At 45.7% G+C, this 18,702-nt stretch overlaps 1 protein-coding gene across 1 annotated transcript in view; it reads right to left on the bottom strand.

Annotated features, from left to right (window-relative positions):
* Window positions 1-18,702, bottom strand: part of LOC142312307 (vomeronasal type-2 receptor 26-like) — a 108,121-nt gene that overhangs the window by 45,390 nt on the left and 44,029 nt on the right. The window contains exons 8-9 of the mRNA XM_075351578.1: window positions 16,460-16,547; window positions 16,125-16,352 (exon numbers count right to left, since the gene is read on the bottom strand). Of these exons, the coding sequence (XP_075207693.1) occupies window positions 16,125-16,352; window positions 16,460-16,547 (316 nt within the window). The remainder of the gene's footprint in view (window positions 1-16,124; window positions 16,353-16,459; window positions 16,548-18,702) is intronic.

Genomic DNA, 18,702 nt, shown 5'->3' with positions numbered 1-18,702 from the left:
TAGTGCAAAGATATTTGCAGCACGTCTGCCTGCATTGCACACTCAAACTCATTGTTACTTACTAAGACATTATAATACCAAAAATTGAGTAAACGTAGTGGCATACAAGAAGTGGCTGTTGTACTCCATTAGTGCCCCACTGGTGCAAATCTATGTGCAGCACCTGTGCAGGACACCCTCCTGCTCTGTTTTTAATAAGCTATAATGAAAGCAAAAAATACTGCCATTTAGTGGCACCATAGAACTGGCTGTTGTATTCCATTAGTGCCCCACTGGTGCCAAGCTATTTCTAGCACCTGTGCAGGACACCCTCCTGCTCTGTTTTTAATAAGCTATAATGATAGCAAAAAATACTGCCATTTAGTGGCATCATAGAACTGGCTGTTGTATTCCATTAGTGCCCCACTGGTGCCAAGCTATTTCTATCACCTGTGCAGGACACCCTCCTGCTCTGTTTTTAATAAGCTATAATGATAGCAAAAAATACTGCCTTTTAGTGGCATCATAGAACTGGCTGTTGTATTCCATTAGTGCCCCACTGGTGCCAAGCTATTTCTAGCACCTCTGCAGGACACCCTCCTGCTCTGTTTTTAATAAGCTATAATGATAGCAATAAATACTTCCATTTAGTGGCATACAAAAAGTGGCTGTTGGACTCCTTTATTGTGCCACTTGTGCCAAGCAATCTCAAGCACCTCTGCATTCTACCCTCATGCACATTTAGCTATGCTGATTTTATAGCAAACTCAGGGAATTCCTTGCTGCATTTGATCATTAGGAGGGATAGAAAGTGAGGCTTCTTTTACTGTACTGGTACACACAGAACACGGCCACTGTACCCATCTGTCCACTTTTGCCACGATATTTAATTTGCCCAAAGAGCTGACTTTTTTTCAGCCATCCTAAAATTGTCTGGAATACTAAGTTAGTGTTCCTTTGCTGCCAAGCAAGGTACAACACATGTGCATTCTACTCTCCTTTCCATTTCTGGAATGCAATTATTAACTGCAGGTAGTCCAGCCAATCTGTGACGAAGGTGCAGGCGTGGATGTAATGTAGCCTGCATCCAATGATGGTTCTCTCGATGTCTGACAGCTCAACAATACCTTCTGTTTCCACTTCCAAAACAAGTGATGACCTGCCAATCACACTCCCTGTTGCGGGTAATGGAGTGGAAGTTCAGTGTGAAAAACCATGTGTGACTGCTGTCCCCACAGTCACAGAGGATGAAGAGCACGCAGATGCACTTGATGGGGCAGGCGGTGGTTGCACAGGCACGCTAGGCCGCATTGTAGCACAGTGTAATTCACATTGCGACTTATGCTTCATTTTAAGTTGTGTACAGGGTGTGCTACCCAGTATGTAGCAAAACCAGGCAACGGGAAAAGGACTCTAGGCAGTTGGGTTGATAAATGATTGTTTAACTTTACCAAAACAAACAATAAGAACCATGCATACAATTTAAAAAATTGAACAATCTATTCTGTTGCCTACTACCTGCTAATCCCTCTGTGTAGCAGTAATTGTGTGTTTGTGTGTGTGTGTGTGTGTGTGCGAACACGACTTACCAGTGGCGCATCACAAGAGCTTCCAAGTTACCTACCTAAACATAGACAAAACACATTACCCCCCCTGAATACCCTTGTTAGCTGAAGCCTCACAGATAATGCAGATGATAACAGTGTGAATACAAACCACACAGCTCTGCAACACAGTCATGGAAATCTTGAAAAGCAACAGTCAATGCAAACATGTGTTTCTGTCCCTCTATGATTTAAACTGTATGTGACAATTTTACAGTGCAGAGGCAGCAAGTCTTATTGTCTATAAATAGTCGGCCTACCCAGAACAGATATGTGTTTTGCTAATAAAACAAAGTGTTGCATGCCCGCATTATTGTCTGGGCACAGCCTACCGTACCCGGGTACTCTGATGTCCAGTTGCCAGAAATACAGACTTTACGCTCCTTCCACGGTAAACAGTATAGACAGCACTATAAGAATGTTGGTCTGTGGCACAGGATGCTGCTCACTGGCATTACGGGGCTCATCATCAAAGTACAACATGACTCCCCTCACAATTGAACGAAGTGTTTCCGCGGTGGCTCCTTGCTGTAACACACACCTTTAGCTTTTCCTTCTGTTCATAGACAGCATCTCCAAGTCCACACCCGAAGAGCAATTTGATATTGCTATAGTGACCAAATAAAGGCAGATCCAAAATAACAGCAGCCCCTTGTGTGTAGTCTGCAACAATGCATGCAATGGCAAATTAGCATGTTGCATTGACAGTGGCTAAAGCTGAGCAATACACCTTCACGCTATCAATTCATATCCATGTGACACTTCATGGAGGAACTACTCAAAGGTGTGAGTTTTTGCCTTCTACTTACAGATTGTTGACAAATCTTACAGATTCCATGACTTGGGTGATCCTTTGCGATGTCCAAAAATTCACAGGCTAGGCAAGGCTTACAGCCCATGCGACCTGAATAGCCAACACGACTTCTGCTCAGAGTCAAAGTTGTGGTCCAGGATTCAGTTGTTGACGTGCTTCCAGTACTTTGTCTCTGGCCAGGAAGACGCAACGTAACCTCGTCGTCAGTAGCATCCTCCTCCACCTCCTCTGCTGACCTCATCGACTGGCTGACTTTGGTTTGACAGTAAGTGTGGTCTCCAACCTCATCAATAACCCTGTGTGTTTTCATTCCCCTCGTCCTGAGTCCTCCGAGACAACCTCTTCCTGCCCTGACCGAATAGTAAAGTTGTCATTCCAATCAGGTATCTGTGCTCCTCAACATGTTCCCCATTGTCTCCACCAGGAGGATGTACTTTTTGGAAATGAGGGTGTAGATTAGGCTTAGCACCTTCTTCATCGGGGCCTGGATCCCACTCACAAAGCTTCTGGCCATCTGCGCAGATCATTTCCCCTGTCTCATGGAACTCGCTACCTCAACACGTCAGATTATCTGTTACACCCGCAAGCTTCAAACTGAATCTGAAAACTCATCTGTTCAGAAATGACTATAACCTTCAATGACACCACCACCATACGTACTTGACGCTGAAGCTAAACCACTCCTACTGTCTCCTCCCAAAAATCCTTTAGAATGTAATCCCGCAAGGGCAGGGCCCTCTTCCCTCTGTACCAGTCTGTCTATAGTTACTTGTATATATATTCTGTATGTAACCCCCTTCTCATGTACAGCACCATGGAATCAATGGTGCTCTATAAATCAATAATAATAAAAATAATAATAACTTCCTTGTCTGTACTCATTGCAGCTTTGGAGCAGACCTCTGATTCCCAGGCTATAGTGCGACTGAACAGCTATGCAAACTCAACCATCTCTGTTACCCCATACTCAGCAGGGCTGGTGGAAACTTGAGAGCTGTTAGGAAGCAAGTGCGATTGGATTGACACCACAGAGGAATGGAGTATTTGGGATCTTGAAATTGGGGTGGAGGAGAGGCCACTTTATGGAGCACTTGAGATCCATTGAAGCAGCTGCTGTTTTGGCCTCATCTACATTTGTTAGCGATGGTTGTGTCAGTGAAAAAAAGGATCATATCAGATTATCCATGGGAAGAAGTACACCTGTTCTTTTGGATGGTATTTGTTGTTACAAAACCTGAAACCTGAAGCCTGCTGCGGTTTCATTTGCGCCCAGGCGTCAGCTGCCATTTAGGGCTGTGCCTTGGGTTGTCCAGCTGGCTACTTTCTCCTCCACGTCTAAGTGTGGAGAGGCAGCTAGTGCGCATTCGTGTGCCGATTTACCCCAGCCGCAGCCTAACTACAGTGTTTCGCCTAGTGAGTATGCTCTGCCTGACTGTGCCATTGCTAAGGCTAAGTCTTCATTTCGGGATACAGCGCATGCTCCCACACTTAGTGCGAAAAGCCTCTTTGCACAGGTACTTGCATTCCGTGCTGGGTCTAAGTCCTGTTTTGTGCCTAGACACCATGCTAAAGCTGATAGTCTTTTTTCAGAGACTGTATTTCATGCTACTGAGCATGCTCAGGCACTTACTGCATCAGAGACTAGGTCCGGTAATGAACTCTTTGACCCTGCCCCTGATGTGGGGGTCCCATATAGACCACAGGGCATCAGGTGTCCTGACGATGTAGCCAGGCCACTCCCAAATGGCTTGCAGAGGCCCACCCCTATGACTTGTCACCGCATTATTGATGGTCAGACGATGACTGGTAAGGTGTTTGGGTCATGGCAGCCATGAGGTCATCATTGAAGTTGCGGTTCCAAATAGGACGCTAGTTATGCCACTCATGACGTGTCACTCTGCTTTTGTCTCCAGGAGGTGCATTGTGGTTCACCCTGGTTTGGGGCGGACCCAGGTTATAAAAGGGGCTGGAGCCAACAAGGAGGTGCGCAGTCTTCTATTATGCTCCGAAAGAGCACACCTCCATGTGTTGAACCCATTGCGGCTTTAGGCCAGAGGTAGGCAGGGATAGGGTGTCGATGTAGGCCACCACCACAGTTGGTAACGCAGAACGGTTAAGACCAGCTCCTGTCCTACCAGTCCTGCTTGTGCAGCCCAGTGGCATTAACAGGCCTGCTGCTGCTGATGCGCCTGCTGTCCACAGGTGTGGCCCCTACACACACGATCAGCGTACTCAAAGGCCCCTGTGTTGTTAACAGGGAGTTCCTGGGCTGGGTGGGCATGTGGACCCTGTGACGCTAATAGGGCTCCCAGTCTCCAGATCCGAATGGCGTCTAACTCGGTTCAGGCTACTATTAGTTTCATAGCCACACAGCTCTGTATCCTCCACCAAACCTTCCAGTTGCCAACCTCTCCTTTTCCATCTGGGAGCACGGTGGACACTGACTGCTGATGGGGATATATACCTTTCTCTTTCTTTTCTTATTAGTTTTCGTTATATAGCGGTAACATAGTATATACCACCTTATCCAAATCTGCCAGTCCCACAGTAACAGATGGTGTTTCTTCAGCAAATGTTACTGTTGCTTAACCACCAAATCCACGGACCAAAACTTTTTTCCCCTTTCCAACACACCTGTTCCCCTTTCCACCAGCATCTGTCCTTTTTCAACTCATTTTGGTATATGACCAAAAGTGCAACTCTGCAGGGACACCGTACTCAACGCCATCTCAGCACAGCAGCCAGCCCTCGGTCCCTCAGATGTGGACAAGTAAAAGACCATTTCCTCCTATCCATGACAAAGCGTTGAGATTCACTCTGTGCAGCACTGGTGTTTAGTGGAAAAGCAGATCTAAGATTGCGTACCACATTCTGCAGATACTCCTGTATACGTGCGTCCATTTCTATGGCAGGAATTATTTCGCCAAATTTTGTCTTGTACCGGGGATCTAACAGTGTGGCAACCCAGTAGTCAGGATTACTTCGATTTCGGACAATCCGAGGGTCATGTTGTAGGTAGTGCAGCAAGAAGGCGCTCATGTGTCTTGTGCATCCAGGAGGACCAAGTCCTTGGTGTGTTGGTGGCAGAGAGGTGAGAATCGTGCCTCCTTCCTCTGCCCTCTCCCCACAACTTCGCACAACCGAAATGTGAGCAAGCTCTCACTCATCTGCTGAGTCTTCCATGCCCATCGCCAGTTCGTCCTCCATTTCTTCATGGGCTCCTGCACCTTCCTCAACACTTTTTGCTGATACTATGCGCCCTTGTTAATCCCTCTCCCTCACCATGACTGCCGCCTAGGTGCCACTGACCATCTGGACCTCGTAGATCTTGTTATCCCTTCCGCATATGACTCCTCCTGTACTTCCTCCCCTTCCTCTTGTCCCAACACCTGACTCCGAATAATAATTACAGTGTGCTCCATCTTGTAGATGACCAGAATTGTCACGCTGAGAATGGCATCGCCAGTGCTAAACATCTTCGTCGACATTTGTAAACTGCGTAGAAGGGTGCATACGTCCTTGATCTGACACCACTCCAGCAGCGTGATCTGCACCACCTCTGGATCAAGTTATCCCAGGCTATATGTCATAACGTATTGCAGCAGGGTTCGGCAGTGCTGCCACAAACGCTGCAACATGTGCAGATTCAAATTCCTGCATGTCGGCACATCGCATTTCAGGCGTTTAACCACCAGACCTAAAGACTTCTGTAGCGACGAAAGTTGTTGAGCTGCTGTGTGCGCACGATGGAAGTGAGCACATAGCGAGCGTGCCCGCTGCACAAGGCCATGTAGGCCGGGATGGTGTTTTAAAAATCGCTGGAGAATTAGGTTCAACACGTGAGCCATACAAGGCACGTGTGTCACATTGCCCTGATGATGGCCCGCAGCCAGGTTTGCATCATTGCCGCACACGGCTGTTAAGTCACCAACGGAGTCCGCTGCGTCAATTTGTACTCCGGTCGCCAGGTGACAACGTGTTCCTTTCATGCATAGTGCTGATGATGGGAGAGGAGTCTATGCCAGCGGCGCAGGTGGACGCAGGTTATGCTCACCCAGTGGGCTGCATTACCTTGACAGATGCAGAATCTCTGGCTGAATGTAGCTGGTGGGTATCTCACAGATGAAGTACCATCATTCAGCTACAACCAATGGGAAGACACCCTTTTTTATGCCCATCCTGTCTGCAGACCACTGCCAGACATAGCTATGAACCTCTGGTTACTTTTACCCCCAGTTCAGTTTTATGATTTTGTGTGCTTGTTACCTGACTACGTTTCCTGCTTGCTGTTTATGTACCTTGTTGGCCGATCTGCATTTCACCTCTGCTTGTTTTCTGATTAAGTCCTGGCCGTCCTATTCTGTTCCTGTTCCTCAATTCATGTTTTGACCCTGCCTGACTACTATTCTCTGGAACTGCAGCCTTCCACAGGTATTAATCACCTTGGGCCCTGTGTAATTCCTAATCCCTGTATAGGGGTTAAAGGGTTTCAGGGTTCTAGGGGTCCTGCTTGGTGAGTGGCTTCCCTCTAGCCTATCATTTACAGCCCATCTGAGTGTGTGGATCAAGGAAGGCATTACACCGTGCCCTGGTCAGAAGGCCATGTAGAGCCAGGATAGTGCTTTAAAAATTGCTGGACAACCAGGTTCAACACGTGAGCCACACAAGGCACGCGTGTCACATTGTCACAGCGAAGGGCCGCACCCATGTTTGCATCATTGTCGCACCCGGCCTTCCCTGGCTGCTGGTTGAGTGGAGACAACCATTGATGAAACTCGGTCTCCAGAGCTAACCGTCCACAACTTCTCAGCGGTGTGACTCACATTTCCCATACATTTCAAAGTAAACCTTTGACCGCCTGATGGCATTGAGCTCTGCTGCCAGCATAGTAAGGAGGTGTGTGGTATTCCTTGTGCGCAGTTACAAGGAAGGGTGGCCTGACCACACAGGGTTTGGTCCAAGGTGGAGGACCCACACGAGGTTGAAGAGGCAGAAGCAGTGTATTAACTTCTACATACAGAAGAAGGATTGACACAACTCGTGGGGACGGCAAGACTTGTACAGCAGACCCTTCTCCATCTCTCCCCACAGTAACCCATTGCCCAGTCAGCGACATGTAACGCCCCTGTCCATGCTTACTGGGCCAATTATCTGTGGTGAAATGCACCCTGTCACACAGAGTCTCTCAAGGAATCAGTGATGTTTAGTGCGACATGCTGGTGTAGCGCGTGCACGCCTTTGTTGGAGAAGGAGTGGCGCCTGGGCATCGGCTCTTGGGGCACTGCGATGGGCATAAGGTCTCAAAAATCCTCGGTTTAAAAGGTTGGAAAGGCAGCATTTTGGTAGCCAACAGTTTGCAGATGCTGAAAGTCAACCTCCAAGCCATGTCATGCCCTTCTAAAAGCATGTAAAACACAGCGAGGGGACTCCAACCACAGTCTCCCTCGTTTCCACTAACTGGGCCACACACACCCCACTTGACTGGCATCAGTTGACCCCCATTTTCAAGCTTACAAAGATGCTTTGCATGAAGCACTATCAAAAATACGCGTGCCTTTCGCCTCCCCTGGATGACCCAGGTGAAGAAAAGTCCTCTGAGAGCCATGACTTGTTCATCTTGGTTCTTTTAGAAACACAGCGAGAAGACTCCAACCACAGTCTCCCTCGTTTACACTAACTGGGCCACACACACCCCACTTGACTGGCATCAGTTGACCCCCATTTTCAAGCTTACAAAGATGCTTTGCATGAAGCATCATCAAAAATACGCATGCCTTTCACCTCCCCTGGATGACCCAGGTGAAGAAAAGTCCTCTGAGAGCCATGACTTGTTCAACTTGGTTCTTTTAGAAACACAGCGAGGGGACTCCAACCAGAGTCTCCCTCGTTTCCACTAATTGTGCCACACACACCCCACTTGACTGGCATCACTTGATCTCCCTTTTCAAAATGAAACAGATGCTTTGCATGAAGCACTCTCAAAAATATGCGTGCCTTTCCCGTCCCCTGGCTGACCCAGAGGAAGAAAAGTCCTCTGAGAGCCATGACTTGTTCATCTTGGTTCTTTTAGAAACACAGCGAGGGGACTCCAACCACAGTCTCCCTCGTTTACACTAACTGGGCCACACACACCCCACTTGACTGGCATCAGTTGACCCCCATTTTCAAGCTTACAAAGATGCTTTGCATGAAGCACTATCAAAAATACGCGTGCCTTTCCCGTCCCCTGGCTGACCTAGGGGAAGTAAAGTCCTCTGAGAGCCATGACTTGTTCATCTTGGTTCTTTTAGAAACACAGCGAGGGGACTCCAACCACAGTCTCCCTCGTTTCCACTAACTGGGCCACACACACCCCACTTGACTGGCATCAGTTGACCCCCATTTTCAAATAGAGAGGAAGCCCTGCGTCACCGGTGAGTAGGTGCACGGAAGTAAAAAACAATAGCCAAGGAGGGTAACCCCGGCACACTACAACCCCCAAAAAAAGACGTATGATGGTATTATGCTGTATTCTTTATTTAGAAGCAAAAAATGGAAAATATGTACACGCAATTCGTCCACAATAGGTCGACGTTTCGGCAGTAAGCCTTCGTCAGACTGTACTTTTTTTATCAGGATTGATATGTTAGAAGTCGTGTTGGCTATGCAGGTCGCATGGGCTGTAAGCCTTTCCTAGCCTGTGAATTTTTGGACATCGCAAAGGATCACACAAGTCATGGAATCTGTAAGATTTGTCAACAATCTGTAAGTAGAAGGCAAAAACTCACACTTTTGAGTGCTTCCTCCATGAAGTATCACATGGATATGAATTGACAGCGTGAAGGTGTATTGCTCAGCTTTAGCAACTTTCAACGCAATATGCTTATTTGCCGTTCATTGCATGCATTGTTGCAGACTACACACAAGGGGCTGCTGTTTTTTTGGATCTGCCTTTGGTCACTATAGCAATATAAAATTGCTCTTCTGGTGTGGACTTGGAGATGCTGTCTATGAACAGAAGGAAAAGCTAAAGGTGTGTGTTACAGCAAGGAGCCACCGCGGAAACAGTTTGTTCAATTGTGAGGGGAGTTGTGTTGTACTTTGATGATGACCACTGTAACGTCAGTGAGCAGCATCCTGTGCCACAGACCAACATTCTTACGGTGCTGTCTATACTGTTTACCGTGAGAGGAGCGTAAAGTCTGTATTTCTGGCAACTGGACATCAGAGTACCCGGGTACGGTAGGCTGTGCCCAGACAATAATGCGGGCACGCAACACTTTATTTTATTAGCAAAACACATATCTGTTCTGGGTAGGCCGACTATATAGACAATAAGACTTGCTGCCTCTGCACTGTCAAATTGTCACGTACAGTTTAAATCATAGAGGGACAGCAACACATGTTTGCATTGACTGTTTCTTTTCAAGATTTCCATGACTGTGTTGCAGAGCTGTGTGGTTTGCATTCACACTGTTATCATCTGCATTATCTGTGACGCTTCATCTAACAAGGGTATTCAGGGGGGGTAATGTGTTTTGTCTATGTTTAGGTAGATAACTTGGAAGCTCTTGTGATGCGCCACTGGTAAGTCGAGTTCGCACACACACACACACACACACACACACACACACGCACAAACACATAATTACTGCTACACAGAGGGATTAGCAGGTAGTAGGCAACATAATAGATTGTTCAATTATTTAAATTGTATGCATGGTTCTTATTGTTTGTTTTGGTAAAGTTAAACAATCATTTATCAACCCAACTGCCTAGAGTCCTTTTCCTGTTGCCTGGTTTTGCTGCATACTGGGGAGCCCACCCTGTACACGACTTAAAATGAAGCATAAGTCGCAATGTGAATTTCACTGTGCTACAATGCGGCCTAGCATGCCTGTGCAACCACCGCCTGCCCCATCAAGTGCATCTGCGTGCTCTTCATCCTCAGTGACTGTGGGGACAGCAGTCACACATGGTTTTTCACACTGAACTTTCACTCCTTTACCCGCAACAGGGAGTGTGATTGGCAGGTCATCACTTGTTTTGGAAGTGGAAACAGAAGGTATTGTTGAGCTGTCAGACATCGAGAGAACCATCATTGGATGCAGGCTACATTACATCTACGCCTGCACCTTCGTCACAGATTGGCTGGACTACCTGCAGTTAATAATTGCATTCCAGAAATGGAAAGGAGTGTAGAATGCACATGTGTTGTACCTTGCTTGGCAGCAAAGGAACACTAACTTAGTATTCCAGACAATTTTAGGATGGCTGAAAAAGAGTCAGCTCTTTGGGCAAATTAAATAGCGTGGCAAAAGTAGACAGATGGGTACAGTGGCCGTGTTCTGTGGGTACCAGGCCAGTAAAAGAAGCCTCACTTTCTATCCCTCCTAATGATCAAATGCAGCAAGGAATTCCCTTAGTTTGCTATAAAATTAGCATAGCAAAATGGGCATGAGTGTAGAATGCAGAGGTGCTTGAGATTGCTTGGCACAAGAGGCACAATAAAGGAGTCCTACAGCCATTTTTTGTATGCCACTAAGTAGCAGTATTTTTGCTATCATTATAGCTTATTAAAAACAGAGCAGGAGGGTGTCATGCAGAGGTGCTAGAAATAGCTTGGCACCAGTGGGTCAATAATGAAATACAACAGCCAGTTCTTGTATGCCACTAAATGGCAGCATTTTTTTGCTATTATTATAGCTTATTAAAAACAGAGCAGGAGGGTGTCATACATAGGTGCTAGAAATAGCTTGGCACCAGTGGGGCACTAATGGAATACAACAGCCACTTCTTGTATGCCACTAAGTTTACTCAATTTTTGGTATTATAATGTATTAGTAACAATGAGTTTGAGTGTGCAATGCAGGCAGGCGTGCTGCAAATATCTCTGCACTAGTGGGACAATACAGAAGTCCAACAGCCACATTTAGGATGCCACTAGGTTCACTCAGTGTTTGCTAGTATAGTGGCTTAGTAACAATAAGTTTGAGTGTGCAATGCAGGCAGACGTGCTGCAAATATCTTTGCACTAGTGGGACGATACAGAAGTCCAACAGCCACGTTTAGGATGCCACTAGGTTCACTGAGTATTTGCCAGTATAATGGCTTAGTAACAATGAGTTTGAGTGTGCAATGCAGGCAAACGTGCTGCAAATATCTTTGCACTAGTGGGACGATACAGAAGTCCAACAGCCACGTTTAGGATTCCACTAAGTTTCCTCAGTGTTTGCTAGTATAATGGCTTAGTAAAAAATGAGTTTGAGTGTGCAATGCAGGCAGACATGCTGCAAATATCTTTGCACTAGTGGGACGATACAGAAGTCCAACAGCCACGTTTAGGATGCCACTAGGTTCACTGAGTGTTTGCCAGTATAATGGCTTAGTAACAATGAGTTTGAGTGTGCAATGCAGGCAGACGTGCTGCAAATATCTTTGCACTAGTGGGACGATACAGAAGTCCAACAGCCACGTTTAGGATGCCACTAGGTTCACTGAGTGTTTGCTAGTATAATGGCTTAGTAACAATGAGTTTGAGTGTGCAATGCAGGCAGACGTGCTGCAAATATCTTTGCGCTACTGGGACAATATAGAAATCCAACAGCCACTTTTAGGATGCCACTAAGTTTCCTCAGTGTTTGCTAGTATAATGGCTTAGTAAAAAATGAGTTTGAGTGTGCAATGCAGGCAGAGGTGCTGCAAATATCTGTGCACTAGTGGGACGATACAGAAGTCCAACAGCCACGTTTAGGATGACACTAGGTACACTCAGTGTTTGCTAGTATAATGGCTTAGTTATAATGAGTTGGAGTGTGCAGAGGACAGGAGGGTACAGTGCCAGGATTGTGGGGCTCTGGGTAGAGGAATGGAAGCCTGCCTTTCTATTCCCTCCTAATGGGGAAATGCAGCGAGGAAATCCCTGACCTTAGCTACACAGACGCTGTCTCTGTTTTCAGGACCTGTCACCTATGGCTCTGACCCTGCCGGTACGAGCCCTTAAAAGGACTGATAGAAAGTGCTCTCCCTAAGCTGTCCAGCGCTGTGTATGGAGCTCATACAGCTGTATCGGCGATAGGACTCAGGACGGAGCTGCGCCAGTGATGTCTGACACCAAGGACGCAGAAGGCAGATAATGTCGTGCTGGAGGAAAATGTCCGTTTTTATAATGCAGGGACATGTGACATGGACATCCTATCACACATGCCGTTGCTTCTCTGGCTAAAAGTCCACTTAGCTGTGTGTGTGTCTGGGATTGGCTGACATGCTGGCCCGCCCCACAAGACGCGCGCGCTTAGGGAAGGAAGACAAGGAAAAAAAAAAAATGGCGATCGCCATTAAACAAACAGCAGTGATCTGAAGGCGCTGTTCACGCACACTATACACTGAAATTTCATAACAGTGTGAGTCACAGAGTGACTTACACTATTACAGCGGAAAGCCAGCTAGGAATTAGCTGTTTTTTTGCTGCTAGAACCGTTCTCGAACGTTTCTAGAACTATCGAGCTTTTGCAAAAAGCTCGAGTTCTAGTTCGATCTAGAACAGGCCCCAAAATCACTCGAGCCTAGAACTGGGGAACCTCGAACCGCGAACCGCGCTCAACTCTATTTGAGACGTTCGACAAACTCGAGCTTTTTGCTAAAAGTTCGGCAGTTCCAGTTACGTTCGAGAACGGTTTGATCACCAAAAGCGTCCTGCATCCCCAGCACAATCTCTCTCTCTTTCCTACTCACCGATCACAGACGCCTCGCTACACGACTGTCACAAATCTTTTCCTCTTTTGAAAATGGCAATATTCAATCAGTTATTCCTTGCTTTCCTCACCCACCGGCGCCCATGATTGGTTGCAGTCAGACACGTCCCCACGCTGAGAGACAGCTGTCTCACTGCAACCAATCACAGCCGCCGGCGGGCAGGTCTATATCGTGCAGTAAAATAAATAAATAAATAAATAAATAATAATAATAAAAAACAAAATGCCATGCCAGGATAAAGCCACATGGCTGGAGGCTGGTATTGTCAGGATGGAGAGCGCCACGTTATGGGGAGCCCACCACCCTAACAATATCACCCAGCAGCCGCCCGGAATTGCCTCAGCCATTAGATGTGACAGTCCCAGGACTCTACGCAGCTCATCCTGAATTGCCATGGTGCGGTGTCAGTCGGGGTAACAATGAGGTAATCAAGGCAGGCATCTTCCCGAGATAACTTCCATGATTAAACTGTAAGTGAAAGTAAAGAAATACACACAGCGAAAAATCCTTTATTTGGAATGAAAGAAAAAAAAAAAAAAAACACCCTCTTTCACCATTTTATTAAAATCCCCAATTACAACTCCAGGTCCGAAGTAATCAACACGACACTGTCAGCTCTGCTACATGAAGATACAGCAGCACCGTAGAACACGATCGCGCTGTGTCTTCTCCACGTAGCACCTGAAGTGAATCGCGCTGTCACTGGAGACGTCAGTCTGCAATGCAGACTTCAAGATTACCAAATCTGCCTATCTTTATCATGAGAGACAATGACTCAATAGATAGAGCACTCACCTAAGAAGCATTAGTTAACGAGTTCTAGTCCCGGCCATCCCGGTAAAAATTTTAAATTATAATTATTATTTATTTATAATTATAATTTAATTTAATTATGCACTGAGGGGAGGAGCCGGACATCAGCTGTGAGCCGCAGGACACAACTCTAAAATCGGAGCAGTTCATGGAATGAGGCTTCATTGCTCTCTCCTCTCTATCTTCTCTCTCTTCTCTCTCTTCTCTATCTCTCTCTCCTCTCTCTCGCTCTCTTCTCTCCTCTTCTCTCCTCCTCTCTCTCTCTTCTATCTCCTCTCTCTCTCTTCTCTCTCTCTTCTCCCTCTCTTTCCCTCTCTCTCTTTCTCTCTCTCTATTTCCATCTCTTTCTCTGTCTCTCTTTCTCTCTTTCTTTCTCTTTTTCTCTCTTTCTCTCTCTCCCTCTCTCTCCTCTCTCTCCTCTCTCTCTTTTTTTCTCTACTTTTCTCTCCCTCCTCTCCCTCTTCTCTCTCTCTCTTCTCTCCTCTTCTCTCTTCTCTCTCTTCTCTCTCCGCTCTCTCTTCTCTCTCTTCTCTCTCTCTTCTCTCTCTTCTCTCTCTCCTCTCTCTTCTCTCTCTCATCGCTCCTCTCTCTCTTCTCTCTCCTCTCCTAATTTAATTTAATTATGCACCGAGGGAAGGAGCCAGACATCAGCTGTGAGCTGCGGGACACACCTTTAAAATCGGAGCAGTTCAAGGAATAAGGCTGCACTGCTTTCTCCTCTCTCTCTTCTCTCTCTCTCTCCTTCCCTCTCTCTCTCCTCTCTCTCTTTTTCTCTCTTTTTCTCTCTCTCTTTTTCTCTTTGTCCCTCTCTCTCTCTCCTCTCTCTTCTCTTTCTCTTCTCTCTCTTCTCTCTCTCTCTCTCCTCTCTTGCTCACTTCTCTCCTCTTCTCTCCTCTTCTCTCTCTTCTCTTTCCTCTTTCTCTCTCTTCTCTCTCTTCTCTCTCTCTTTCCCTTTCTCTCTCTCTCGCTCTCTTTTTCTCTCTCTCTGTTTCTATCTCTTTCTCTGTCTCTCCTTTCACTATCTTCTCTCTCTCTTCTTTCTCTCTCTCTCTCAGACCTGGCGATGATCAGCTGATGCGGTCACCTGACGGAATCAGCTGACACTATAAGTCTAGCGGTGAGGCCGGCTTTTTACCGCCCAGCCGGCTTAACTATCAGCTGAAGCTGTCAGACAGGAGTCTGCACGGAATTGTGTAGTTTGTTTTTTTTTGCACTGATGCATCAGCTGGTTGTATAAAAGCCATTTATACAATCAGCTGCTGTGTCATGTGATTCAGGCCCTTGAACCTGACAAATCATCTGATCGCTTTGCCTTCCAGTAAACGGATTAGATGATATTGGATCCAGATTGGATGGTGCTGGACCCTTGACCCAGGATTACTGCGGAGGGGGGTTCTTTATTTCAATAAAGATGGACTCACTAATTGTGTTGTGTTTTATTTTTAAGAAAAATATTTTCTTGTGTGTTGTGTTTTTTTTTATCTGTACTACAAATTCATGGTGGCCATGTCTAATATTGGCATGACACCATGAATTTCGGGCTTAGGGCCAGTTGATAGTATACAGCTAGCCCTAACCCCATTATTACCCAGTGAGCCACCTGTCACCAGGGCAGCTGGAAGAGTTGGATACAGCGCCAGAAGATGGAGCTTCTATGCAAGCGCCATTTTTTGGGGTGGCTGCCGACTACAATTCGCAGCAGCGGTGCCCAGAAAGCTTGGGCACCCTGAGCTGCGGATTCCAATCCCCAGCTGCCTAGTTGTACCTGGCTGGACACAAAAATTGGACAAAGCCCACGTCATTTTTTATTATTGCATTACTTTGGACCACTAATTAAAAAATCCTGTGGATCTAGCTTTTATACATTTCCATTTATTTCTGAAGATATTGTACAGTATATGAAAAAAATTATGGGGTGCCAATAATGGAGAGCAACATTGTATATTATTTCTGTATGTGTCATAGAGAAAGATCCATGCCTACCCTCCTCACTGTACTATGCAAAATCGTGTCTCTGGCTTTAAGAATCTGACTCCTGTCAGCTGTTAACCAGAGGAAATAGAAGTTCTCTGCCCCATTTCTCTGATGCTTTTTATTTTTAGCAATTATTTATGAGATTTGTGTTCCTTTAAGGAAGAGTTCTATATCAATATCTGTGATAGTTGGAATGTTCTTCTTACCTTTCTGTGCCGCCATGTTATCTTCTCTGGATCTATAGTCAGCTGTTGATCTTCCTGTAGTGATGGATTAAAGCTGCCCACATAAGCTCGATAGTAGGGGACATCCTTAGTATGACTTTCTTGGTTGTCTTCTCTCTTTACCCAGTTCACAATCTCTAGATTTTCAGGAAATTCTCCTTTCTCATTAAATCTGCACAACTCATTATACTGATCGTAAAATTTGATTTTCTTTAGAAAAAAATTTAGCTTTAAAAATACAAAACATTTCACTTGAAATCACAAAATTCAATTGTCGTATACCCAAAAATCTATAACAAGCAGGAAAGGTCATGTACCAGAAGCATTGCTTTAAATTTCATGGCAGCCAGACAGATAAAGTCAAGATCACCAGAGACCACCTCTAAAGATGGAATCATTTTGGGTCTTTAGGATACAATATCTTTCTTATAACTATTTAATTTTTCACTCAACATACAAATATGAAGGTTGTGGGGTTTTTTTTCCAAGCCAAGTAAGATATATACCATATACCATATACCGCATATATAAGCCATGGAAAGAATATTGGTTTTGTTTTTGTTTTGTTCAATAATGTGTTGAAAAAGTTTTATTTTTATACAGGGAACAGTAAAAAACAACAATGATCTTTTCATTTTTTTTCAACCATCATAATAATGTAGGAAAGAAATGTACAGCGCAGTCCACAGATCATAGGTTAAAACGATTCCATGTTTATTAGGGTAATTCCATTAAAAATATAGATATGCAAAGCGGTCAGCAAAGAAAGAAGGCAGATATTAGGACCCCATCAAACTACGCGTTTCGACACATATTCTTACTCATGTCTAAGACTATGTGTCGAAACGGGTAGTTCGATGGGGTCCTAATATCTACCTTCTTTCTTTGCTGACCGCTTTGTATATCTGTATTTTTAATGGAATTACCCTAATAAACGTGGAATTGTTTTAACCTATGATCTGTGGACTGCGCTGGACATTTCTTTCCTACATTTGAATCTGGCAGCCAAGCCTTCTGTGCGCTGAGTCCGGACAGACAGGGGTGATCAGCAAGATCGGTGAGCTGAATTTCTTCTCTTTTTTTCTGATCTTAATAATGTGGAATGTCAAATATATAGATTTTTTTTACATTTTCCAAATATTGCTCAATGAAATATTAAAAAAAAAGGTATTGTTTTTTGCCTTCCCATATTTTGTAAGACATGCTACCATGGCTACTATGGCTACTATACCAGGAGTTAAAAAATATTTTTTTTTTAATCTAATCTGCAACAGGTTTACTATTCACAAAACAAATAAAGTTAAAATGGATTTTATCAAGATATTCCACATAACTCTTAATTGATGGGGCTAGGAACAGGCTCAGAATTTTCAAAGGGAATAGGCAACGAGAGAAGTCGTGAAAAAATTGTCACTATTTTGCAAATGTGGCACCCCAGCGGTCTGGTTGACACAGTAGTGTTGTCCCACAAAGGTCAATACTAAGTCTGGAAGCAAGAGGGGGGGGGGAGTCCCTTGGCCAGTAATTACCTACATGCAATGCAGTTCCTACTCAGGTCAGCAGGGGGAGCTCTGGCTTGGGGGAGGAGTAGTGAGGTAGTGAGAAGAGCCGGTTAGAACCAGCCAGGTGGGGTCTGAGTGAGTTTTCCAGTCAAAGAGAAAAGTGACAGTTGAAAGAAGTCCAGTCTAGTCAGGAGTTGAGAGCAGACGGCTGAGGAAAGAGGAGCTTGAGTGAGGAGCTGGAGTAGTGCGGACATGCGAGCTGGGGTCTGGGGCTAAGATAGCTCAGCCCAGAAAAGCAAGGTCTGCAGAGAGGCACAAGAGGAAGATTCTGGGGAGAGCGCAGCTGAACCGGCTCGCCTCAGAAGGAAACACAAAAAATCAGACATCGGAGTCTGTGGTTGCCAGGATGCTGAGTCACGGTAACCAAATCCGAAGGGCAGGAGGACTGCAGGTCTCCTGGCCCGAAAACAACATAAAAGGTACAGCCGCAGTTTAGGGGCCCAGTGTTTTCTCCAGCAGAGTGGCATTAGTGAAGGCCCGAGCAGCCTACCATACGGGAACGGGAAGTACTACAAGAACCAGCAGAGAGGGCCTCGGTCGAACCAATGCAGCGAGATCCTGTAGAAGAGAAGAAAGCGTAGGGAGAAGGCCTCAATACACACCTGGCCAGGGAGATACCCCCCCAACTGCTTCCAGGCCAACCAGATTGCTACCACCATCTGTACCGGTCTCCCAGGACTTCACCGGGTGTTGCAGAGTAAAAGAAAGGAGGTAAAGAAACTGCTGTGTTGGTCTGTTATTATCCGTGGCCCGGCCTCACACCCTGAAGTCCACAAGGCTCCCAAAATAGACATTGATACTGTGCCCCGAGGTTTCACTCCACCTGTGGGGAGCAAGAGATCACCTCAGCTGTGCCATCACCATCTGCCCCGGGCAACCTGAAGCGCAGCCGTGGCCTCATAGCCGCAAAATACCACAGGTGGCGTCATGAATTTTACTAAACATTAACTACAACTCTCATCATCATCTCCCCTTTATAATTAAAAGACACCGCCAGG

Source organism: Anomaloglossus baeobatrachus, chromosome 1, assembly GCF_048569485.1.
Source record: "Anomaloglossus baeobatrachus isolate aAnoBae1 chromosome 1, aAnoBae1.hap1, whole genome shotgun sequence".
NCBI lineage: Eukaryota > Metazoa > Chordata > Amphibia > Anura > Aromobatidae > Anomaloglossus > Anomaloglossus baeobatrachus.
Note: the sequence above shows the minus strand (reverse complement) of the source record. Positions and strands in the feature narration are given on the sequence as shown.